At 41.2% G+C, this 24,097-nt stretch overlaps 1 protein-coding gene across 5 annotated transcripts in view; it reads left to right on the forward strand.

Annotated features, from left to right (window-relative positions):
• Positions 1–472: 472 nt before the first annotated feature.
• fndc1 (fibronectin type III domain containing 1) overlaps positions 473–24,097 on the forward strand; it is a 36,230-nt gene continuing 12,605 nt past the window's right edge. Inside the window, exons 1-16 of one of the 5 annotated variants that reach the window (XM_039782415.1) lie at positions 474–618; positions 7,811–8,005; positions 9,503–9,571; positions 13,848–14,093; positions 14,273–14,371; positions 14,628–14,745; positions 14,861–15,048; positions 15,651–15,758; positions 16,182–16,364; positions 16,458–17,830; positions 17,990–19,040; positions 19,128–19,243; positions 19,907–20,018; positions 20,164–20,496; positions 21,874–21,948; positions 22,901–23,050. In XM_039782415.1, the coding sequence (XP_039638349.1) occupies positions 546–618; positions 7,811–8,005; positions 9,503–9,571; positions 13,848–14,093; positions 14,273–14,371; positions 14,628–14,745; positions 14,861–15,048; positions 15,651–15,758; positions 16,182–16,364; positions 16,458–17,830; positions 17,990–19,040; positions 19,128–19,243; positions 19,907–20,018; positions 20,164–20,496; positions 21,874–21,948; positions 22,901–23,050 (4,489 nt within the window). In that variant the 5' untranslated portion in view covers positions 474–545. Of the gene's footprint in view, positions 619–7,810; positions 8,006–9,502; positions 9,572–13,847; positions 14,094–14,272; positions 14,372–14,627; positions 14,746–14,860; positions 15,049–15,650; positions 15,759–16,181; positions 16,365–16,457; positions 19,041–19,127; positions 19,244–19,906; positions 20,019–20,163; positions 20,497–21,873; positions 21,949–22,900; positions 23,051–24,097 lie in introns of all 5 variants that reach the window. The other 4 variants (XM_039782410.1, XM_039782411.1, XM_039782414.1 and 1 more) reach the window with 4 other exon arrangements.

Genomic DNA, 24,097 nt, shown 5'->3' on the forward strand with positions numbered 1-24,097 from the left:
TTCTGCCACTAATCACTTGCTTACACCCTGCAGTCTTTTTTCTCTCCCTCCACCTGCTACCAGACCTTCAGTTTTGGATGAAATCAGTGGTGTTCCCTGAAGAGGGAGACATTTTATCAATTTTATTATATTATGTTATCCAAAATGAAAAGACACCCTGCAGAAGCCTGCAGGCACTTTTAAAGAACTGAGACATAGGCTATATTGTTGAGAAATAAAAAAATGCATTTGAATAAATTAAAATGATGAGAACCTATGAGTCTTTATATAGAGAGACAGCATTCAGTTTATAAATGCGTTTTATTTTTTAAAGTCAACTCCACAGTGTTTAATTCTTTCAAATCAGAATCGACTGCAGAGGTTTATGGATGTGAGATTCATTATTGGTTTTTGAAAGTGTTTTGTTGACATAAAGAAGCCGAGAATTAATGGTGAAAAGCAGCAGTCCCATCGGAAGAGGGGAGGGGAGACGTGGTGCTGGTGTGTCCCAGCCCTCTGCATCCAGCTGGTGCGTCGCTTCGCAGCAGTAGCGCGCCACACTCACCATGGCTGTAGCCGCAAGCAGGACGCTCTTGGCGCTATTTGTTACGTTTTGCGCACCAGGATGCGGATGGACAGGTAAAAGATTTGTTTACTTTTTTTCCTGAGCAGGTGCACGTTTTCCATTAATGTGTTATTTTAGTTTGATCATTGCTGCTGCACTGTTGCTTTCTTCTCTTGTGGTCTATTGGATCCAATTTGATCGATGAGGCAGTGGTTGTTTGAGTTTGACCAGCTTATTGCGATAATTTTTCATGAAACCGAAAGAGATTAGTTGTAGCCATTTAGAATGCATTAGAATATTTAATTTAGAGTGTATGGCTTGATTTATCATTTGCAGATGTGACAGGTAGCCTAGTTTAAGTGAGCAATTATAGCAAAAACAGACTTTGACAGTATTTTTACTGTTGTTACTTTATGAGGGGAAAATATGATGCTGGCCTCTTAGCATCAGTCATGCAACAAGTCCTTACCTCATATAGTAGGCCCATGCTGCAGGAGCTGTGATCAACAATTAGAAGATGATGATAAATACCAGGCTGCATCATTGTGCTTTCTTCTGAGGGCTATTATGCCAAATGGGTGACTAATCTGGCTGATGGTGGTGATAAATGGCCTTCCTGTAAAACTAAAGAATAAAAGTGGTGGGTTTTCTTTCTGTCATACTTTCTCTGGGCAGAGCTGCTTTGAATATCAATCATCACTATTAAACAGAAATGGGTGAAATACTTCTTATAGAAAAATTATTAAAAGTGTACTTTAATGTATTTTGTATTTGAACATGTATTAGATTTTTTATTCATGTCAGCATAGTGATATATCAAATGGATGTAACATTTTTGACAGGCACAGGGACCGCAGCACTTAAGTTTCTTAAATACTGTTTGTAAAATAAATCTTGAGGGAAAGAAGCCCACATCCTCCAGATGGTCAAAATATCCCAAATATCAAAACTGCCATAGAGCCTGAGGAGTTTTGGAGGGCAGTAAGCTAAACCTTTTGGCTGAGTTTAAAGGCCACGTTACAGCCAGCCTTTTTTTTCTTCTCCCCTTTTCTCCAACACACTCAGTCCACTTATATTGTCAGTTGATCTGTAAGTTTCTATATGCCTCCTTCTTGACTGTTAGCACTTAGTGCATGAGGTCATTGCTTTCTCTGAATATAGGCAGCTGCTATTTGTTGTGGTCTTTTCCTCTGAGTCGTTTTCTTTTCCATCTTTTAGGAAGTATTTTCAGAGCACTTTTTCTGCAACACCCTGCTACACATTCATCCACTTATATAATGTACATTCTGTTTAATGTACACCTGGGAGCTACTTACTGTAATACAACCACAGTTCACTGCTCCGCTAGAACAGCTTGGAGTTAAATGTCTTCCTCTCAGGCATTTTGACAGTTGTTGTTAAGGGAGAGGAGAGTGTTACTTATTAACTTTCTCCATTCACATGTCATCAGCTTGTCAATCTAAAATTCTACACAACAGTAGATGAAATTGGGCACTTGGGGATATCTGGGCACCTAGGCGGGAGCTGTGCAAATAGAGAGAACAGAAACAGTGTATTTGGACCATAAATAATGTCAACTTCTTCTATGCAGCCACAGTCCATCAACGTCTGGAAAGTGTCGAGTGTAGAGAGTAATTGGGACGGAGAGTGAGGGGAAAGAGGGAATCATGTCTTTGCAGGCCAGTGGAATTTAATTTCTGTGCTCCACTTACAGTAATATGCTGGGATTGTGCAGGAGCACCCCGTGAATATCTCACGGAAAACTTAAAGAACTTTTCTTTTTTTTTTTTTACTTTGCATTGGGAAAATATGACAGCCAGAGCGGCAGCGCAGATCCAAATATCTCAAAAATTTTCCACAATACTGGGTATGTTTGATCACCTGTTTCACCCAGCCCCCTCCCCCCCCCCCCACCTGAAACTTGGCTGCCTGTCAAATCTGCCAGCGATGGCATGTCTGGTGTCATGTCATCTCGAGACGCCGTTCCAGTTGTTTAAACAAGTACCACCTGGGTTGTGAGCACACCTGTCACAGCAGTATGTCAGCATAGTAAGTGTGTTGCAGGAAGATATAGCAAAAACTAAGTGCAAGATGTCAGTCTTGTGTGGTATATTTGAATAATTTTGGAAGTATTTTGGTTCGAGCTTGTGACCATCAATATTGAAATGCAAAGCACGTTTTTTAAGACTGTAATTGTACTGGCCAGCTACTGTTAGTAAATGTCACATACGTATGCATGTAACTCTCCCAAGTTAAACAATTACTCACTTCAGGCAGTTGCTTTAAATAAAATATGTTCTCAGTCACATTTCCCTTTTAAATAAGGCTTCATTTCCAATAATAAAATGACAGAATCTAATCTGACAGTCAGGTGATTGATTGTGCCTATGGTCATGGTCTCAGTCTGGTGTGTTGGCTTTATGACAGAGTTGATTACTGGGAAGAGTTTGATGAAGGACAGAGGTCAGAGTGATAATAATAAGGGTGACAGAGGTGAAACCAAGAATTCTGTAGCCCCTGGCAAGATTTCACACCGAGCTCTCTATATGAATTAAAGGGACACTTCACCGATTGGGTCTGGAAAAAAGCCTCAGATGACGCAAAATGACGATTTTTGCGTCATCTGAGGCTTTTTTGCCCAGAGGCAAAAGACTAGAGCTAGTATTAGGAGCCACTTCCGCATAGCCCATAGGTGGTTGGACTGTCAGCTTTTTCCGGAGATTGCCGAGGAAAAAACGAGTGTTAGCCATCTTGAATCCTCGCTTAGCTTCTCAGCAGGAGCAGAAACTGTTCATCCCGACGGAAATTTTAGAACAACAATTATGTGCATTCAAACTACCGCACACGTGTACCACCGGGATACATTGGTACAGATCGGAGAATATGCAGGACACTTTATTACAGACGCAATACTCGACACACTATGCGAGCTTCGCCTGCATGGACACCAGCGGTGGTGATCGATGGCTCTGGCCGGTAAAGAGACCTCATCAGCGGGGAGCGTTGAACGAGTGTGCCGGTGGAAAGCTAACGCTAGCCGGCCATCTGTTCACCAATCCTGCTTGCAAGTGTCCGCTCATTAAACAAACTGGACTACATCCAACTTCAACGAAACTCCCAATGTGAGTTCAGAGACTGCTGTGTTTTTGTTGTTGGAAATATTGCTGTGGACAATCCAGCCTGCTGCTCTGTCACCGGGTAAGACTAGCTAGTGGAGGTGGGCTGTGTTACCACGGACTGCCTGTTGCAGAAATGGGGTGATTTGTATCCAACTAACTGCTAACTGCTGGTGGAGTTTGTGACTGTAAAATGCCGACCATTCTACATCCCACGCAAATTTACGGCTGTGTTTATACTCGATGTTTATACCACAGCCCACCAAGAGCTAATGCTAGTAGCTATGTGTTAGCCTTCTTTTATGGCTTGGTTGAATTCTAATGTAGAATGCGGTCTGTTATTTTCTTGATAACCCACCGTTGCCATGCATAGCAGAGCGTTGCCATGGACACAGTTCTGTTCACTCTGGAGCTATCAATCAATCTGCTGAAAGAAGTCCGGATAATGTATCAGCTGTGGCAAAAAAGTATATATTTTAAATGTGTAACACCACTTGAAACGTTTTTTCGTGTATATGGTTGAAATGACAATAAAACACACTTGTTGAGTTGATCGCCTCACTGTCTGTCTGTAAAGGGTAGGCGTGGCTTGGGAGTAGACGCTAAAGCAGCAAAGCAAGTGCATTCTGGGATTTGGTGTCTTTCATCCACATGAGCCAAAAACACATTTTCTGGCTTTTCTTGGCCTAGAAGCCACCAATTTCTAAAAAAATGTCACATTTCTACTACATAAGTGACCCAATTTAAATATATATTCATCTTTACAATGGTGAAATATTCCTTTAATGTTCTTTTTTTTCTTAGAAGAAAGATAGATGAGAAAATCAGAGACTGTCCTCCCTAGAAAATCGCCCCATCAGTCGTTTGCTCAAAGTAAACAGCGTGTTTGTTTTACTTTACAGTATAAACGGAACTACGTCAAGCTCTGCGTAACATGCCTAACCGGAAGCAAAGTAACATAACAAATTTACTTGTCTTAACCCTAATCACAATCTTTTTCTAAAATTAACCAAACTGCTTTCACAATGTTATTGACGTGTTAAAAAACGCAACGGTTATGTTCTCTAGTTTAGATATGACGACGGAAACATTCCTGTGGGTCGTATTTCCTGCCACTGCTAGGGACGCTAATTTATGAGACACACCTATGGGTCGTATTAGAGCATAGAAAAAAATGACCTAGATGGTTGTATGGTTTGGAGGACTCGATACCCGTCTCATAACACACCAAACAGCGACAATCCTTAGCTTAGCATAAACACTGAACACTGCGGAAATTCACTCTCCAGTTTTTCATATATCTGTCCCAATACAATAAAGGTGAATGGGATTTTTTTGTGGGGCTAAAAACACAGACACAAAATACATTTAAAAAAAGCAACAGCTACATCTATGTCCAGAATCAGTTACTCATGATAATCTACAGAGCATACTGTCAACATGGGACTGTTTCTTTAGTAGAAAGTATTTCCACTGAAAACCGTTGACAGTGAGGTTTGTGAATTGTCCAGAGTAACATTTAGTTACAGTTACAGTAACACTTTTTAGTAAAGATACATTGCTGTGAGCACCACAAGAATTAATTCAATTTGACTTTGTCTGTGTGGCATCAGAAATCTCATAAACAGATATTTCAAAAACCAAAATTATCTGCATGATTTACGAGTGGTCTGTGAGAATTATCTATTTTGTAATTTGGGTAAACCAGCCCTTTAAACCAATGTCATGGGTGGTTGATGGCTTTCATGGCTCTAAGTTAAAGCTTGTTTTTTGCTCAGTCTAACAGCAACTTACAATATAATATAAGACATAAGATAAATAGACTAATAAAATAAGACTTTGTTGATACCAGGGGGTAAATTCACATGGTGTGCGTATATATCCCTAATACTAACAACAAAAATCAATAAGGCCCTGCCAAGAAACACTGCAAGACATCGTTGAGGTTTCATTCATGTCTGTGAAATGCTTGTTGTGCTGCAATGATAAAAAAAAAAAAAATTCAAAAAAATAGGAAAGTGTAAAATTTTACATCAAGTCTCTAGCACCTACAGTTATCGAAGAGAAAAGACACCTCAGTCAGTTCAAAAGTCTTTGTTGTTGCCATGACAGCAAATTATTATTAGAATCTAAACATGTACTGTTGTATATGACTTCAGTCTGTTGTATATGACTTCAGTCTAAAGAACTTACAGAACGGACAATCTTAGTTCGACACTTCAACACTACCTTGTTAACCCCTCCACACATACCTGCTTCCCCGCACACACACCTTCACTGGGGATCCTGGTTATTGATGGGAGTTTGTGGAAGAGGACAGTTATTAGGGGTTAATGGCAAACTTATTAGGGGTGAGCGGGGGGTCAGCGTCTGTGATTTTGTGTGCGAGGTGAGAAGGTGCTCTTGTAAAAGTGGAGCACATTGCAGGTGCATGAGCACAAGTATTTTCTAGAACAGTTTTACAAGAGTCCTTGACCTCAGGGCTTACCTGCATATGCTTCTTGTACCACACTACACATGAACATACATGTGTGTGTGTTCTGTCTCACGCTTACACACACACACACACACACACACACACACACACACACACACACACACACACACACATTCTAAAAAGACAGTGACATAATGACCCTCAGGCCCTGCCCTCATACTTAACATACTTAATACTTTCCACTGTCTAACTCAATCTCACTCTAACTGCCTGCCTGTCTTTTAAATGTTATATTATTGCCCTGGTGTCCCATGGCAACGCCCTTACAGCCTCCCTCCGTAAGATTATGATGTTACAACCACTCACTTGCTTAACTGCTTCTCAAACTGTTTATTCTTGAATGGCAATCATGCATACTGTGCTCGAAGGAGTCTTGATTTAATCAGAAATATCTGGTTTGCCCTTGGATCATACATTTCCAAAGAGGCCAAATCTCAGAATGATGTCTGGACAGAGGAGCAGATCCCTTCCTACGTAATACATGGCCTTATTAGAAACAGGGTTGGAGTGATTGAAATGCATCTAGACTTGTGTCAATGGAGTCTGCCATGAACAGCTGATAAAATTGACTCCATTGTAACCCTACATTAATGAGGATATAAAAAGGAGATATTGTGTTTTGTTTTTGGAAAACACTCACACTTTTTCATCCAACCAGGCACATAAAGTCTGTGTCCAAGGGTCTGTGTTGTCTAGAGTCCCTAAAAACAGCAAGGAGACGTTCTTTCAGCATGTAATTAAACAGTTAAGCAGAGACAACATTGTAGACCTCCAAAGAGCTGTGACCAACTGCAAACTGCAGCACATGAGGACTGACCGGCAATTATTTCTAAATGTGAAAAATCAAAGTGCAGATCCAGCTGGGTGCACACGCCTGCAGACAACAAGAATTCATAGCGATGGAGTTATTTTGTGACGATGCTAAACTGAAACGGCTGGTGTAAACCTTTGGCCAGCACAGACAGACATAAGGGCCAGCTGTTTATGATGTGAACAGACAATACTGACAATTATATGTGACAGCGATGAATGACCAGGTGCCAATAAAACCTGCAAATCCCCTCCATTTACAGCGTAGCCAATGCTTGAATACTTACTATTTGGATCTTGAGATTTAAAGCTGCTATAATCAATACATTTGTAATAACAACAGAATAAATGGCACAGAAATTTATCACCAGACTCTGCTGTTCCCCTCAGCTCTTTGGAGCGTTTTTAGCATCTTTCAGTTTGGTTCACCCTCACCGCTCTGATCAGATAACCTTTCTTTACCAGCAGGCAGCTGTTTTTCAGCAATAACAAAAGCTCTTAGAAGATTGTTTATTGTCCTGAGCATTTATCTATCCCAGCAAATCCTCATTCATTTATTTAGACCCCAAACTAGTTCGTATTTTTGGGGCCTCCTTACATGTAAGTTTGTGCGTCATCAGAATCAGTTTCTTCAAATGCCAAGTATAATAAATCCAGAGGAAATTGTACCGGTGGCACTGAAGAAGAGTTTTATTAACAGCTTACAGAGCTTGAACCGTAGACCCACATACTGCTACAATTTGTAGGGGAAACAAGCCTTCAACATAAGGGATAAAGACAAAGAAGATTGTTAAAATAAGCTTTATATAGACCCAATTTATCCTGACGTCATTTGTTTTGCAGCAGAGAAGCCCCTGCGGTCACACAATGGGAAACAGACATCTGTGGATAAGGGCCTGAGGGAGAGCTGGGAGCCTTCTATTCATCTGGATGGAAGACCTGTGGACCGCTTCGTCATAAACTCCAACAAACCCACAAGGTCTCACCGCTTCACAGAAGTGGGGAAGAACAGTCGCTCTCCTCTACTGGAGGATGTAGGTAAGGCAGAAACATAGAAAGAGTTAAAAAAGAGTGAGAGCAAGACGAGGATGTGAGATAAGTCACTGACTGCTTGAGATAGAGTGACATGAATGAATCAATTGGGAGCCAATCAATATGTTTCTGATGGACCTGAGGTCGCATTGCTAGACAAAAAAGTCATTAAGAGGAACATAGATGGATGAAGAGCAAAAAAAAGAGGTTTGGCTTAAACTATGGAGTAAGCTTTCAGATCCTGGAGTTCTGCACTTTCTCAAGACAAGTGCCAAGAATGAGGAGGGATGAGTAAAGCTGTGTACAAGGCAGAGACGCCAGGAGGTGAGGTGTATGCACACTTGTGCAAGTGCATGTATGATGGATTTTTATCAGAGGATTAGTTTATCATTGGATGTGCTGTCGTCCAAGTTTGCAAGACAGAAAGAGCACTGGGGGTTGGTATGTGTGACTGACGATCTTCATCTTGGCTCTGCAGACAGTGGCTATTTTAGGTTTTAGTAGGACATTATCTTTAGGTCTTAACTTCTTCGTAATTCCTAATCCTGCCTTGTTAAACATAAGACAGGTCTTTATGTTTCTATACACATACAGTTTGCTGTGTTGAAACAGTCTAGCCTGCTTTTGTCATTATTCCATTTTGTCCTTGGCCTCTTAGAGCCATACTTCATCAGCGGCTCAGTCTGCAGCCAACCCTTCATTTCCACATCCAAACCCAGCTCAGCTCCTTTAACCCAATCCCCTTTGTTGTGGCCACTTTGTGTGTGTGTGTGTGTCTGCACATATACTGTATGTATGTATGTATGTATGTATATGTATGTATGTATGTATGTATGTATGTATGTATGTATGTATGTATTTATGTATGTATAGTGGTGGAGGATAGGGTGGGGCCAAGTGTTGAATCATGCATTGTCTTGTATAGGGTGTCAGTATGTTAAAGTGTGTGTGTGTGTGTGTGTGTGTGTGTGTGTGTGTGTGTGTGTGTGTGTGTGTGTGTGTGTGTGTGTGTGTGTGTGTGTCCCACTGTGTGCTGTGGCGGCCTTGTGGTCTCTCCAGCTCCGGTGCAATTTGCCATAAGTCTCTGGCAACCGAGCAACATCTCAGTGTTGCCTTTCCAGAAATTCCTTGCAGATTGTGTGTTGTTCCCTAAGCAGCATGAGAGCAGCATCAGTCATCATAAATAACACAATGCTGTTTGCCTCCACATCATTGTGTCTGGACAGCTGCTGTTAAAACAACAAAAATGGAGAGATGACTTATCAGGAACAGGGGGCGAGATGGAGAGTAAATAATAAGGGGGTAAGGGGAAATACCAAATCATACACATTTAAAAGTTGACTACAAAAAAGAAAAATACCATTTCCACTTGAACATGTCTTCATCGGGTAGAAATGATTCAGTAAATTTGGATTCTTTTTAAATCTATATAATTTAGGGCTTGCTTACCAATTTTCTATTGGCAACATCATTTAACCAATATTTTGTTTGTTTTAATTTTAGACCCTGAATGGGTTAACCTGGATGGCTTTGCTGTTTTGGGCGGTACACCTGTCAGCAACACATCAGCAGGTAAACCTGATCTCAAGGCATCTTTACCAACACCACATGGGAGTGGTATGTCTCAGTGAACAACCGTACACGTAAAAGTATGTAGTTAAATCCATTAAAAGCAGTTTGCTGAAATTATCTGCTGTCACCGTGGATATAAAAGGAACCACCAAATCTAATGTCACAATGCAATGTCTTGGGGCTCACTTTTTCTGTCCCTATAGGATCAGTTGGGAAAAACACGTCCTGGTCTCTGACTCAGATTCCTATTTATTCAGCTAGCTGTTTTTCTTGCAGGTCATCCAAATTTAACATTTAATTGAGTTGTGTTGCCTTTAATGGTGAACAACACTTTAATTATCACATTTACCAGTCACTGCTTTCAACAGACTGTAAAAGTAACCTATAAACAAACTTGTGGAGAGGCAGACTATGGGTACCTAGCCTCCAAACAAGATGGCACAACTAAATACAAAAATAATCAGAAACAAATATACGGTAACTCAGTTAGTTAAACAAATAAGCAAAGAAAACTCACAAAAAAGCCAACAATACAAGGGCAGTACAATTAATGCAAATCAAACCTAAACTAGATGAACACAAGCTAAAGACAAAAATAAGATAACCAAAAGGCGAAACTAGACCAAAACAAAGAGACACAATTAGGGCAAAACACTAAGAAAATGGCAAAAGGCAAAACAGCAACAGGAAGTCAGGAGGAACATGGAAAGGAAGGGAGAATACATTCAACCAGGCTCAACCTTACTATATATTAAAATTCCATTTAAAACCGTGAACCTACTCACCACGGAGATGGGACATTAGGGGAACAAAATGACCTTTCCAGGGCAGGAGGGGCAACAAGCATTTCCACTTTAAACAAAAAGTCAATCAACCACTAGTCTTGCTTTGCCAGAACGTCCTCCGAAGCGTGCCGAAGGAGAGTCTAGCTACTCCACACAGCATTCGGGGATGGGAGGAAAACTCTGGTTTAATGGCATTTCTTTAAACCAATCAGAATCGTCATGGGCAGTACTAAACTCTGCACAGAGCCGCTGCAAAATAGTTGTGTGAGAGAAAGCTCAGATTGGACAGATAGTCTAGCTAGCTGTCTCAATTTACCCTGCAGAGATCTGAGGAGCAGTCAACAATTATAGTCCTCATAAATCCACCGAATTTAAAATTCCAACACAAAGAAAGCGGAAGGAAACGGAAAATACATGCATCCGGCGGAATTTCCTCCTACACCGCAGCAATCCCAAAAGTGGAACACGAAGGATATAGACTAATGTTAATTAGTCTATAGGTATAACTAACTAACTAACTGTTTAATTTAGAAATCAAATGTGACATACAAATGTGCCTTTCACATACCTGCGGGCAACAAACACTAGCCACAGCAGGGACAGACACAGGATAAAGGAGCACAGGTGCCTTATGTAGCCCAGCCCTGATTAGGAGGTTGGCCATGGGAGGGGTCAGGCCAAGGCTGCATTCAACTCCAGTACACATTTACCTGCACTAAGGGAAGCCGTCCCCACTACACTTGTAAGTAAGTAGTATGAGTGCACAGTCAATTAACTGCCAACAATTTCCATTAATTAATAATTAATAGTTATTTATCAAGCAAAAATGCTTCACATTGACTGTTTTCAAATTCTCAAATGTGGAAATGTTTAGATTTTTTCCGTTTTATATCATTTTATGATCCTTTTGACCTGTGATTATTTAAAGATATGCCACTTTGGGGATTATGAACTTATGATTGACATTTGTTTTGCTTGTGTGTTATTTATAGACTAAATGAATGATTGAAAATAGAAAAGAAAATCAATAATGAATTGTTCACAGCTCTAATATTTATTGAAATATCACAGGGTGAACAAAAATAAACATTTCTGTTCATACTGTTCCACATGGACAATTTAATCTCTCCACTTCACTTGCCATGTCTTTGTGCCACAGTAGGGAACATGGAGAAAACAATTCCAGACTTAAAGAACAAGGACCAGCAATTGAAACCAGGATCTTCTTGCTGTGAGGCGACAGTGCTAACCACTAAACCACCATGCTGCACTGGAGTTTGAGTTGTATTTATTTGAGGAAAAGCCACTCTGGAGACACAGCTAATCATATTTGTTGAGTTTATAACCTTAGTGAATGGAGCCAAAGACCCATGTGTTTCTGGCAAAGTAATGCTTCAATAACTCCCAGTGAAACACAAGGGGCAAAAGAAGACATAGCATGTCATGAAGCCTTGCTAGCACACTTAGCGTTACATTAGCTAAAGTTATCTAGCTAGCTACCAGGCCAGGCAATGTTAATTATCCCAGTTAACATTCCAAGTCATTACTATTACTAAAACTAAAACTACTACATACTAAAAATGCCAAACATTAGCAAGTGTTATAAAGCTAGCAACCGTAATGACAACTGACAAATGCTATTCATTGATAGGTTATCTTTTAGGTCAGCTAATTAGCCCAGTTAACAAATCAAGTTGTTTACTGAAGTAGGTGATAGCATGTTAAGCTAATGAATGAATGATGGCAAATGATGAACAAAGCCATTGAGCATAAGTTTTGTATTTTGATATTTTGACTATTTTGAGTTTTTTTGTATTTGTCGGTTATGTCTAAACTGATTATATCCGCCTCCAGGAAAGCTCTGCCACAGCATGTTGTTTGTAAATAAACAGTGGCTAAACTGAGCAATGTAACCAATTCTACCAAAGCAAAGTTGTAAAGTTTAGATTTACTTTTGAAGGTGGTGAAATGTCAGAGACAGCCTTGCTTTCTTCAGCTAGTTTTTGAGGAGGGAGTAAACAGTGACATTCTTCAACATCAGCGTGAACACTGAGGTGGGTCCCCGCTGTAGCAGTGGTCTGTCTGTCTGGAGGACAGGCTCACAGCATCTCGGACTATCGAGCTTCCAGGAGAGACAGAAAGGATTTGGCAAGTGAGAGCACTTGTGGAGTCAGTGGTTTAGTGGTCCGCAGCCTGGTGACCCACGCCAAACTATGCACTGTGACAGCTTTCCAGAGAGAGAAAAAGAGGAAGAAGGAAATAAGGAAAAGAAGATTTAGGCTGATTAAAACCAAATGTCTTTTTCTTCAAGTCAGTCAGTACGAAGAGAGACACCTCAGTTACATCAGTTAGCAGTCAAAAATGTGAATGAGAGAATGAATGATGTTAAGTTTAAGTTTACATTTAATTGGCTCCTGTTAATTTTCCATTATGATGTTCAATTTGATTAATTAATAATAATTTCAATGTCTACTAATTACACCTTTAATAGACATGCAACAGTTTGTTGTGTTTGCAGACAAACAAGAGGAACATACAGAACAGATTATCCATGAAACTTGTACAGGTGCAGGAGAATCTTGGAGTTGTTGCATTACCGAACAGCCAATTGTCTAGATCCAAAGGGGAGAAATCCACTCAGCTGTGCTGGCAGAACAGAGGAAAGGAGAGAGACAGAGAGACTCATGGAGAGCTCCAACAAACCTCCTCTTTTTTCCTGGGATCTTTTCTAGTGTGCTTATACTCCCCTTCACATCCTCTTTGTCTCATTTTTGTTCCCCCCATATATAAAGTGTCCTGGTGGAAGCCCACCAGCACTAAAACTCTCCCTCTCTCCCTTCTTTAAGCCAAAGTAAAAAGCAAACTACTCTTAGTTGACCCAGCCTACATCACAGCATTTTTTTGTCCTTATAACCTGACCTGTCAGTATTCATCCAGCTGTGCATGCAGCTATCCTGATGGGAAACAAGGCAGATCGTTTTCATCTGACAATGATTATGAGAAACGGATGAAGGAGGGATAAAGGGAGGAAAGGAAAAAAAGGAAGATTTTTTTGGGTTATATTGCCAATGCTATCGCTCAGCACTGTAGCCAAATGAGGGGGATTGTCTGGCTGTCTAAGTCAATGTCTGAGTTGTTGTCCAAGATGGAGTCACTCTAGGGTGGGATTGAAGCAGGAAGCAGGACGCCAGAAGTTGGAGCAGATGACAGGGGACATGTCTGTGTCATGACATGACGTGTCTTTCAATGGCATGTCCCTTTTGTGCATGTTAACTGACACGGTTGGATGAAAGTGACATGTAATTATGTGTTTATCACTGAGCTGATGTATCTTCAGTGGAGCAATTATGTTCAATGATTTTCCATGGCAGTTAGTTTCCCTAAGGCAAATCCAGCACAGTGCATAGATTATGAATGAACTATGAGATCAAAAAGGTAACATGAACTCTGGTGCCCTCTGACTTCTCCCCTCCATTATCATCCACCAACAGGTCCAGCCAGGTCACCACAAACTGCTGCCAGAAATCAGCCCTCTTTACAGCGGGCCACCAGGGTGGACAGAACGGCTCACCCATTAGGCGTGTCTAAGACACGGACACACAGGAGGGCCCCTCAGTCCTCCTCAGGTCCCAGGCAGCCTGAGAGAGCTTTGGCAGGAGCTCCCCCACTGGAAAGGAGACGCCAACACCACATCAAGCCACAATCTGACCAGAGAAACCGAAACACACAAAAACTAAGTAAGAGGACTCACATTTTACACTCGTAACCAGATTAAAGGGGTAAAGCTACATTTTGCAGATCTTATTTTGTGATTTTGTTTGAAATCAAAATTAGCTAAATGTATACATTTAGTTTGTACTATCTAGTGTTCATAGTGTAAACCCTGGCCGTGCCTGGTATCCCTTTCTATTCATAGCATCTGAGTCCGTTCATGTGGTGTCACTGCAGGCACAGAAAGCCCAGGGCCAGAGCGCAGCCGCCAGCAGAGCAGTCGCAACCAAAACAACCACACCAGGTACCTGCAGGTTTATTGAGAATCCCTGCATTCCTACACACATTGATTGTCTTTTTTGCATTGTAAATATCTCAAAATAGCTCATCAATATCTATGTAAGTTTGAATTTTGAATATATTTGGTTGTCATGTTGGCCAAAATGTGAGAAACCAGATGCAGACATTTATCCAAATTCAATGATCTCAGAGGTTATTTTAATGTTGGTTTGGAGCTAGAAAGCTTTGTCTCTATGTCTTGTGTGTGTCTGTGTGTCCAGTGCCACCGGAGTACGAGGCCCGGGACATCAGTGTCAGGGTCATGTCTCCTCAGTCGGTCCTCATCTCCTGGGTTGACCCTGCTGTTGAGATGGGGAAGGTCGGCCCCGGGGTAATCAGGTGGGAACTGTTAAATTGTGTGTGAAAGAAAGTGACTTAAAGGGAAAGATTGACTGAGTAAGAGAAATCTAACCCTTTCCACTGGAATAAAACATCCCTATTTTTCTTCACCCAGATCCTACACAGTAAGGTACAGGGAGAAGGGTGAGTCAGCACGTTGGGAGTACAAGGACAGCAACCAGAGGAGGATAATGATAGACTCCCTGTCTGCTGATGGCATGTATGAGTTCTCTGTCAGAATCTCTCAGGGAGAAAATAATGGAAAGTGGAGTATCTCCGTCTTTCAGAGGACCCCTGAATCAGGTATGCACATGCAGCCTCTGCCTGCTGCTTATAGCTTATCATTTAGTAGGTCGCAATGCACCTTAGGAAAGATTATGAGAAGTGAGTCAAGAGGAATAGCTATAGAGAGCCAAAGCCCTGCATTTTCCCAAGAATATGAAAAGAAAATTCATTCGTGTAGAAAATAATTCCGTCTCGCATAACTCTGTCAGTTAGCTCTTTTCTACTTATTTCCTCATACCACACTTCATCACATTCACTGCCTATTGCTCCCATTTGATATTTGATTCCAGCCTTGGCTGCAGCTCTGTCACGATTGCAGCTTTTGTACTATCATAGCAGCTCCTGAGCTGCGGTTCATTGGAATATCAGCATTTATTGCCTGGCTCACAGCTCAGATATCCATCTGCAGTTCCATACATGATCTCAAGGGGAGGTTCCTGACAATGTATGGCAGCAGAACTTCCCTCAGTTCAAGCCTCCTGGCACAAACTTGCTGTTTTTACATTCCTTAAGCAGCAATTTCCTCACCCTGTTACCTCTATGTTGCTTCTGGTTTCTGTCCTGCTGCTCCTCCTCTCACTGCTGTCTTTCCATTCACTTGTGTTTTCCTCACTTGTTAGCACCATCTGGGCCACCAGAGAACTTCGAGGTCAAGCCACTACGAGGCAAAGGAACTGCTGTCATAGCAACATGGGATCCACCTGAAGAACCCAATGGGAGGATAAGAGGTGAGGCCAGGAGGAATAAATAAATTAAATTTGCTAAGAAAACGGTATATATATATATATATATATATATATATATATATGTTTTATATTTGTGTTTTATTTATATTTCTGCAATGATAGTGCCCCCCATATTAGTGCTCTCCAGTGGTCATGAAATTTTTGTTCTGACTTACTATGTCGGTACTGTAATTTCTTTGGTTCATACAATAATGAAAATACTAAATACGGAAAATATGTCTGGGTAATGTACAGAGTGCTGAGGTCACATCAACTTGATGCATACGCATTGTCGGTTTGTTAGAAAAAGGGCAAACATTTCCTGAACTTTTGAATTCAGATTTTAAAGGCCATTAGTGAAATTTTCTCCTGAATGGTCATACAATCTCTTTTCACAACAGTTGTTCATGCTCTACCTCCACACAGAGTACATCCTGTCTTATGCTCCTGCTATGAAGCCATTTGGAATGAAAAGTGTGACGTACCGTGGCACCACAGCCACCATAGATGGCCTCACACCAGGAGACCGGTACATCTTCAAGATCAGAGCCACCAACAGGAGGGGTCAGGGACCACAGAGCAAGGTCCTCAGTGTTGTCATGCCAGGATGTAAGCACATTTGACTGTATACAGTATGTGTGTGCATGTATGATTCAAAATTGGATTAATTCTAAATTCACAACAATTTTTGTCTACTGCCAGCCAGCAGCGCTGCCTCTTCGTTCTCAAAAACCAAGGACAGCAGCAGGACTAGCCACACTCTTTCCAAACAGGATACTGACCATGATGAACCTGACCTGCAGTCAACAGATGCGACAGAAGAACCAACCAAGCCCCCTCAGCCACGCCCTGCTGCACCTGTCAACGGCCGTGTACGCCCACTTTCCCAGTCACGCTCCTATCACAGCATCTTCTCCTCTGTAAGGGGCTCAGTCAGAAACACAGTGAACAGAGGGTCGTCCAGAGGAAAAGCTCAAGATAGAGAAGATAAGGAGGTAGAAGAAGAGAAAAAACCCACAACACCATCTCCGGTAGAAGAGACGACAACCATGGAGGTTGTACCGGAGAGAAAAGAACCAGACAACGATGTTTCCCCTGAATTTGAAGATGAAATGGGATATGATGAAAAGCCTCTGACTACTGTGACCCCCAGCCTCAAAGTTTTGACGCCCTCCCCAACTAAACCTCGTCCCAATCCACCACCCAGAAGGCCCATTAAGATCAGGGTCCATCAAAAACCAGGATCCAAGGCTGCTTCTTCCTCTTCATCTTCTTCTACTTCATCCTCCTCATCCACTTCCTCCTCTTCTTCTGATTCCTCCACATCTTCTACTTCACCTTCTACAACCTCATTATCCTCCTCCTCACGTATTCAAGAGTCAGCAGCCAGTAGAAAGGACTATGTGGCTTCCACATACCCAGAGAGCAAAGACATCTACGATAAGTCCAGGTTAACACATACAAATCCCTCCTCTACAGTTGTAAAAGAAACCAATTTACAGCAGACAGAGTCTACATCTGTTGGTAGAGATTCGGCTTCAACGGGGCGCACCAATGGGTCTGGGTTGGGCTCTAGATATGGTTACATTCAAAGACGTCCTGGAATTTTCTTTAGAGGGAATTCAACTCGAATGCCGAATGGTTACAAACCTGCAGTCACCTCACAGTTGAATTTACCAAGCAGGACTTTGAACCCAGCAACTTCAAACACACATAGTTCAGCAACATCACAGTCCTCTTTACCAGACAGGACCCCAAACAATGTAACATCACATACTTTCAATTCAGCAACATCCAGGTCCGCTTCAGGAAGTGGAACCCACAGCCAGGCAACATTAGATGCATATAATGTTTACAAATCACAGTCCACATCAGGGTCTCGATCTAAAGGCTCTACAACTTTGCAGAGCTCAGGGACCAATCCATCCACTTCACAGAGCAGCTCAAACCACCCATCCAACAAAGACACAGCAGGCTCTTCTCAGTCAACTTCACACAGAGGATCTCATAGCTCTGCAACTTCACACAACACACAGAGTTCGCACACATCACTTGAGCGAGACACAATATTCAGGGAGGGAAATGATGACACTAATTACAAAAGCACAGACGCAGAAGTAACCAAAGTTAAAGAGTCTACTTCAAGCTCTATACCACAACCCACAGAGGAGAGAGGGAGGGAAGAGAAAGAGGACGAAGAGGGAAGGGAGATGAGACGTAATGAAAAACCTGTTGTTCCTCGTACTGGAATTAGCCCCTCATTTGCTGAAAAGTTCCCTTGGCTAGCTAGCCGTTACCCAGGCCAGTTTGGTTCAGGGACAAGAGCTTCATCTTCCAGGCAGGATGGTAGGACCCCCTTGACCAGGACATCATCCTCCATGGGGACTGGCAGACCCGTATTGAGGGGGACACCCACGAGGGTTTCAGGGGCCACAGGTGCTGCAGGAGTATCCATGATACAGCAGACTAGTGAAGATCTGAGGACTGACAACTTACTAAAGAATGGGGTAGGAGTGGGTTCAGTTAAGCCTTCTTTGACCAATCAAAATACAGCATCTAGTGACGCTAGAAACCTTGCTACCTCATCCTCTTCATCATCTTCCTCTTCAGCAGCCACTTCTTCAAACTCTGATTCCCATCATTCCTCAGGTGGACACAGAGACTCAAGTGAGCATGTCCATAGAGGAACCTCTAATGACAATGATAAAGGTCATAATGAAGATTATCTCAGTGAGAGGAGTAGAGACATCAGTGGGAAAAATGATAAAGTTGCAGACCCCACAGCAGCCCAAAAGAATCCTACTATAATTCCAGCTGACCCTAACAGAAACGTAGAGGACAATGATAGTGTGGATAGAGGGGAATCTTTTTCCAGGACAAGACCTGGCTCACCGTCTAATCGTCGTCCTGGTATGGGGGTGAACGGTAAGGTGCGCTCTCCTCTGCTTGCTAACACGCAGTTTGGTGGATCTAGGCTTCCCATCAGACCACAGCCAGCACAGAACTCAAGGCTGGGTTCTTCAAAGTCTGATTCTTCCTCATCATCATCTGACTCCTCTTCTTCCTTAAATGTGCCCCAGCCAGTTTTGACCTCAGATCGTGACATTGGCAGTGGCACTACTGTGACAAAGACAGGCGGATTAATTGGAGGCAACTCCCAGTCTACATCATTGTCCTCAGCATCTTTATCTAGAGGCAACTTTAGGGGCCAGGGGGGAAGGTCTCGCTATCCCATCAGAGGGAAACCAACCAATGGAGGACAACCCAAGCCTGCTAATGGAAACGGTAAAGTCGATGTAATTAAAAGTCGCTGCCACAAAAAGCTAAATGATAGATAACAAAATTACTCTGCTTAAATCGTATAATTGTTAGGTAAAAATGGACGACCCAACCTGACAGCAACAAGTGATAAAGAGACCTCATCCTCTCATGGAACCAGCAAGGCCATTCCTCAAAGGTTTATCACTGGACCTGATGGAACCAAATGGGTAACTATGTTTAATTAACTGATTGTTACCGTAGTTGTAGTACTTTCTTGTGTTACTGGCTTGTTGTAGCATGTAATACTATAGAAGGTACTGTGCTGTATCACCTTTAAGATATAATTAAACATTTTGGGAAATACACATTCACTTTTTTGCCAAATTAATAGATGAAAAGATTGATGCCTCTCTCATATCGGTGTGGTAAATTTGAAGCTACAGCCATGAGATGGTTAGCTTAGCTTAGCATAGAGACCGGAAACTGGGAAACAGCTAGCCTGGCTCTAGTCTCTGCTGGTAGACTGGCAACCTTACAGTGACGACAAGAATCCAAGAATTTACTATGCCTGTCCAAGATATAGTCCAAAACATAAGCCCCAATAACATCACAAAATGTTCATTTTTGTTTTCCTTTGTACAAATTAAATAAACAAGATATAACATGTTAAGTTGTTAGCTTTAGAGGTGCTGGTAGGCTGGGTTTGTTACCTTTGGACAGGGGTAAGCTAGCCAGTCTCGTTTCTATTCTAATGTTGAATAAATCTGTTTAAAAGAAATAGTAGTACATTTGAGTATAACATTACCAGATCTCACAGTCAGTATGAGGCAATTGTTCACGTTTTATCTATAAAGATTGCTGTATAGATTTAGCAAATCTTGTCTCTCCAGGTGGTAGACTTGGAGAAGGGGGTTCTTATGAACCAGGAAGGACAAATTCTCCAGGACTCCCAGGGCAAACCTAAGAGAGTGGTGGTTGGAGAGGATGGACGCACGATTTTTGGTGATATGCTTCAGTCAATCTTACATGATATTTACACATACAGTATAAATATTTAATCATTCTTATTATTAGCTTACTGTTCAAGACAAAGCCATGAATATTCTGTTTCCACTCTTCCTTGCTCCTCCACTCCACCGACCACCAGACCACATGGGCAGTCCCCTGGTAAACCAGGACGGTATGGCTCTGTTTGGTCACGGCCGAGACAGCCGGCCTGTGGTCAACCCCAAAGACAAGATCCTCATGATTGGAGGGAAACCTGTACTTGGCTTGGACCTTCCTCACCTCAAATCCACCACCACCACCACCACCATGGTTCCTACCACCACACCTGAACCCACCACCACTGAGTGGATCACAGAAGAGTCCACCACTGCACAACCATACCCATCCTGTCCACCTGGAACCTTCTCCAAAACAGATGAATATGGGTCTCCAGTGCTGGACCCAGAAGGAATATTGGACTGTTATCCAGAAGGTGAGACTTTAATAAAGACATAAGTACTCAAAATCCATCATAAATAACTGCAGACAGCATTTTATAGATTAATCTAAAACAAAATACTGCAGTGCCCCAACTTGCAATATTGCTAATTAAATAGCTTTTCCACAAAACTGAAGCATTTTACAGCCAGAATAGTGAACATATATACAAAGTAGGTATGACTTCATTAAATCTCTCAGTTGTATTGTTTCTCATATCCATCTAGACCAAGGCCATGAGTGCTTCCTGTCTGTACCCACAAAGTTCTATAACTCTATGACTGTGTGTCTTAACTGTGTGATCTGCTCAGTGTGTGTGTGTGTGTTGTGTGTGTGTGTGTGTGTGTGTGTGTGTGTGTGTGTGTGTGTGTGTGTGTAAGACCACATGAACCACATGTAAGTCTCCACATCTGGGGCCTGGCTGTGGTATCAGAGTACTGTGGCTTAAACACACTACGGGCTGTCAGTTACATAATGCCATTAGTGTTATCTCACAAAGACATTTAATGAAACATAATTACACACAAGCATGAGCACACAAGCATGGCTATTATAGTTATTACAGCACACATAGGGGAGAATTTGAAAATAATTAAACTAAACCAAGTATATAAGATCAGAGACTCAACTCAAAATAGAAAATAATTGAATTCAAAATATTTTTTATTAACAAAGGTACCCCATAAAAACACAAATCTGACTATGTGAGCACAGAACTGCCATTGTTATTTGTGTTAAACTTATTAAATGTACAAGTTATTAGCCATAACCATATTAGTCAGGGTTTTGAAATATAAGTGATGCTGCAGCTTTACTGAGGAACTGGATGTAAACATTTGAAGGTAGGGATGAAGTATTTGGTTTCGAGCTTACACACAATACAATCTTAAAAAGCCATAAATAGATTTTTATTGTGTGGATCCTACGAAATATCTTTTTTTTTATTTCAGAAAGAACCATACTGATGCTGATTTATATCTTTAGTGTAGTTTCTGGGATATTGGTCATGGTTAAAGTCCCACAAAAAGGTCATTATACCGCAAAAACTCATTATAATGTTATGATGACATTCAGTATAATAGTAAACTTTCCCACTGTAAGAAAATACTATGATAATGATTTTTTTCCCACTGTGGAAGCTCTGTCCCTTAGAGTGCCCATTATTAATGCTGCAGTAACACGCACAAACAGCAAACTGAGACAGCCAGGGTTACGTTGGTGTCAAAATATGTGCTTGTACCTAGAGTATGTATTTAAGTAGATTTTTCTATATGGTTGCGTAGGTGTACATGTCTATGTGTGTATGCAAGCTCAGAAATGTGTACATGCTCATGTTAGATTGATGCTACAGCTTGTTCTACTTCTCTGACAGAGGAATCCTCAGGAATGGAAATGGACCACATGGTTTCAGTGACCATGGTGCCTGATGCTTTAGCTCTTAAGAAAGGTATTGGCTGAGTTTGGCTTTGGACCGACCTACCGCCACTGGGCTAGGATGGACTGAACTGCACTATATGTTCATTGTTTGTTGACTGTTTACTGCACTGTTTGTTTATTGCCTGTTTATCTGTCAGTGGATGTGTTTGCTAGCTCTTCCTGTCTCTTCCTCTTTGCCTTGCCTGTGGTCTTCACTTTGTTTCTCTTCTTGTACGTTTGTTTGGCTTGGTCTTTGTTCATGGTTGTGGTTTTGGATATTTTCCATTATGGGCTGTTTTTAATCACTTTTATTCCCAAAATTGGACCATGTGGACTGCATTACTAAGCTGAAGAGAATTCCCTGGCTTATGATTTAATGCAATGTATTTGCTGTTCTTAACGTTGCTTTGTAATGTAATAGATGAACCCCGGCTTCAGCCAAACACTAGCTGAATGTACTAATTTCACTATAGGTGTTTGGATCTCTCCAGGAATTGGTTGCATGTGAGCAGCATTTTATATTTTTCTTTCTTTTTGGGGATTTTGCTAGAAAAGACAAATTGGGCATTACAATATTTTCTTAGCATTTCCCTGCCATGGCTCATAGCTGGTTGCATGTGTGTGGACCATGATGTAATGCCAAGGCCCAATGACAAAACTGTGATAAAAGCAGAAGCAACTAATTGGATATCACCCACTGAATCCCTTCCCCTTTTCTATCCTTGGAGACTTGTGAAATGGTCGTTGTCTTCAAGTCCCCCTCACATGGAGAATGGGCGTTTAGAGGAAAAGGGGTTATTTCAAAGTGAGCTCACACATCTGGCCACAATTAATTTAACCAATTTGACACTTTTATTCCATAGATCATGGTGCCAATTACAATTACCTGATAAATGAAACACAGCAGCTTGTTATTGAGTTAGGATTTAAATAATATAAATCTTTATTTAAATCAAAAGCTCACTGACACGTGTTGTTGCTAGATGAGCTTTTTGTCCAGACCACCCTGCCACCCACAACCACCAGCACTACAACCACCACCACAGAAATCCCGACTCCGGAGCCAGACACCAGACCCTCCAACCACGGCCCGTCATCTGAGTTTGACCTCAGTGGGAAGAAGCGATTCACAGGTAATCAAAGACAGAAATAGGTGTGTGTTTATGAACAAGTGTATGCTCGTGTATATTCACTCTTGCATAAATGTCCTCTCCTCTTTCTCTGTTTGGTGCACATCTTAACAGTTGTCCTTCCAGAGTTTAGTCTTGAGTTTGTTGTGCAGCTATTATCTTAAATTTCAGGTTTAATATCACATTTCCATTATGCATGATGGATCGATTTTCAAAAGGAACTTTAATCTATACTATGCTATCTAAATACAATATTTTATATATATACATGTGTATTATTTTTATTTGTTCCTGTTAGTGTAATTGAGTGTAAAAAACAGAAGAAAATACATATTATCTTTACAGAACAGAAAAATAAATAGCATACATCTCTTGCAAAGAAAGTCAAAGAGCATGATTAACCATGCATGCTTGGCGTCAGAATATTACTTGTTTTCTTTTGTGTTACTGTTCATGAATGGGTGTGATGAATGTTTCGCTATGCTGTAAATAATGATACGCTGATGGGAGATCTGTTCTGTTTCGTGGGGGAGTAATAAATTAGAACCTCTATATTGGCTTTCTCAGCAATACCTCATAAATATGTGACCCTCACAGATTTTACAGTAACCATCGGCCAAAAAACTAAAAATAAAACTTTAGTAGTATGTAGGATTAGTTATTTTGTCCTTATCCATATCATAATTTAGCTAATTGCAGCACTCAACCAACAATTTGTGGGAATAAGTGTGCCTCTAATAGTTGATTCAAAATTGGTTCCATGCATTCAAAATTGGAAAATAATAACAAAGTTCACTGAGGACGAATTATTCAGGGTTTCCAGACTTAATCCCAGTTAACTTCAGCCCACTGCTTTGTTTTTACTGTTCCTATGTGATTACTTTGGCCTCTCATACCATATCACCTCATCTGGTTGCACAAACAGACCACAAAATTCTCCTGACAGAAATAAAAGCAGCATCTACTTGACTCCAACCTTCTAAAAAATACATAATGTCAGAGATCCTTTCAATAGTGACTGTCGTTTTTGTTATATTTTAGCCGTTGAAA

Source organism: Perca fluviatilis, chromosome 18 (assembly GCF_010015445.1).
Source record: "Perca fluviatilis chromosome 18, GENO_Pfluv_1.0, whole genome shotgun sequence".
Taxonomy (NCBI): Eukaryota; Metazoa; Chordata; class Actinopteri; order Perciformes; family Percidae; genus Perca; species Perca fluviatilis.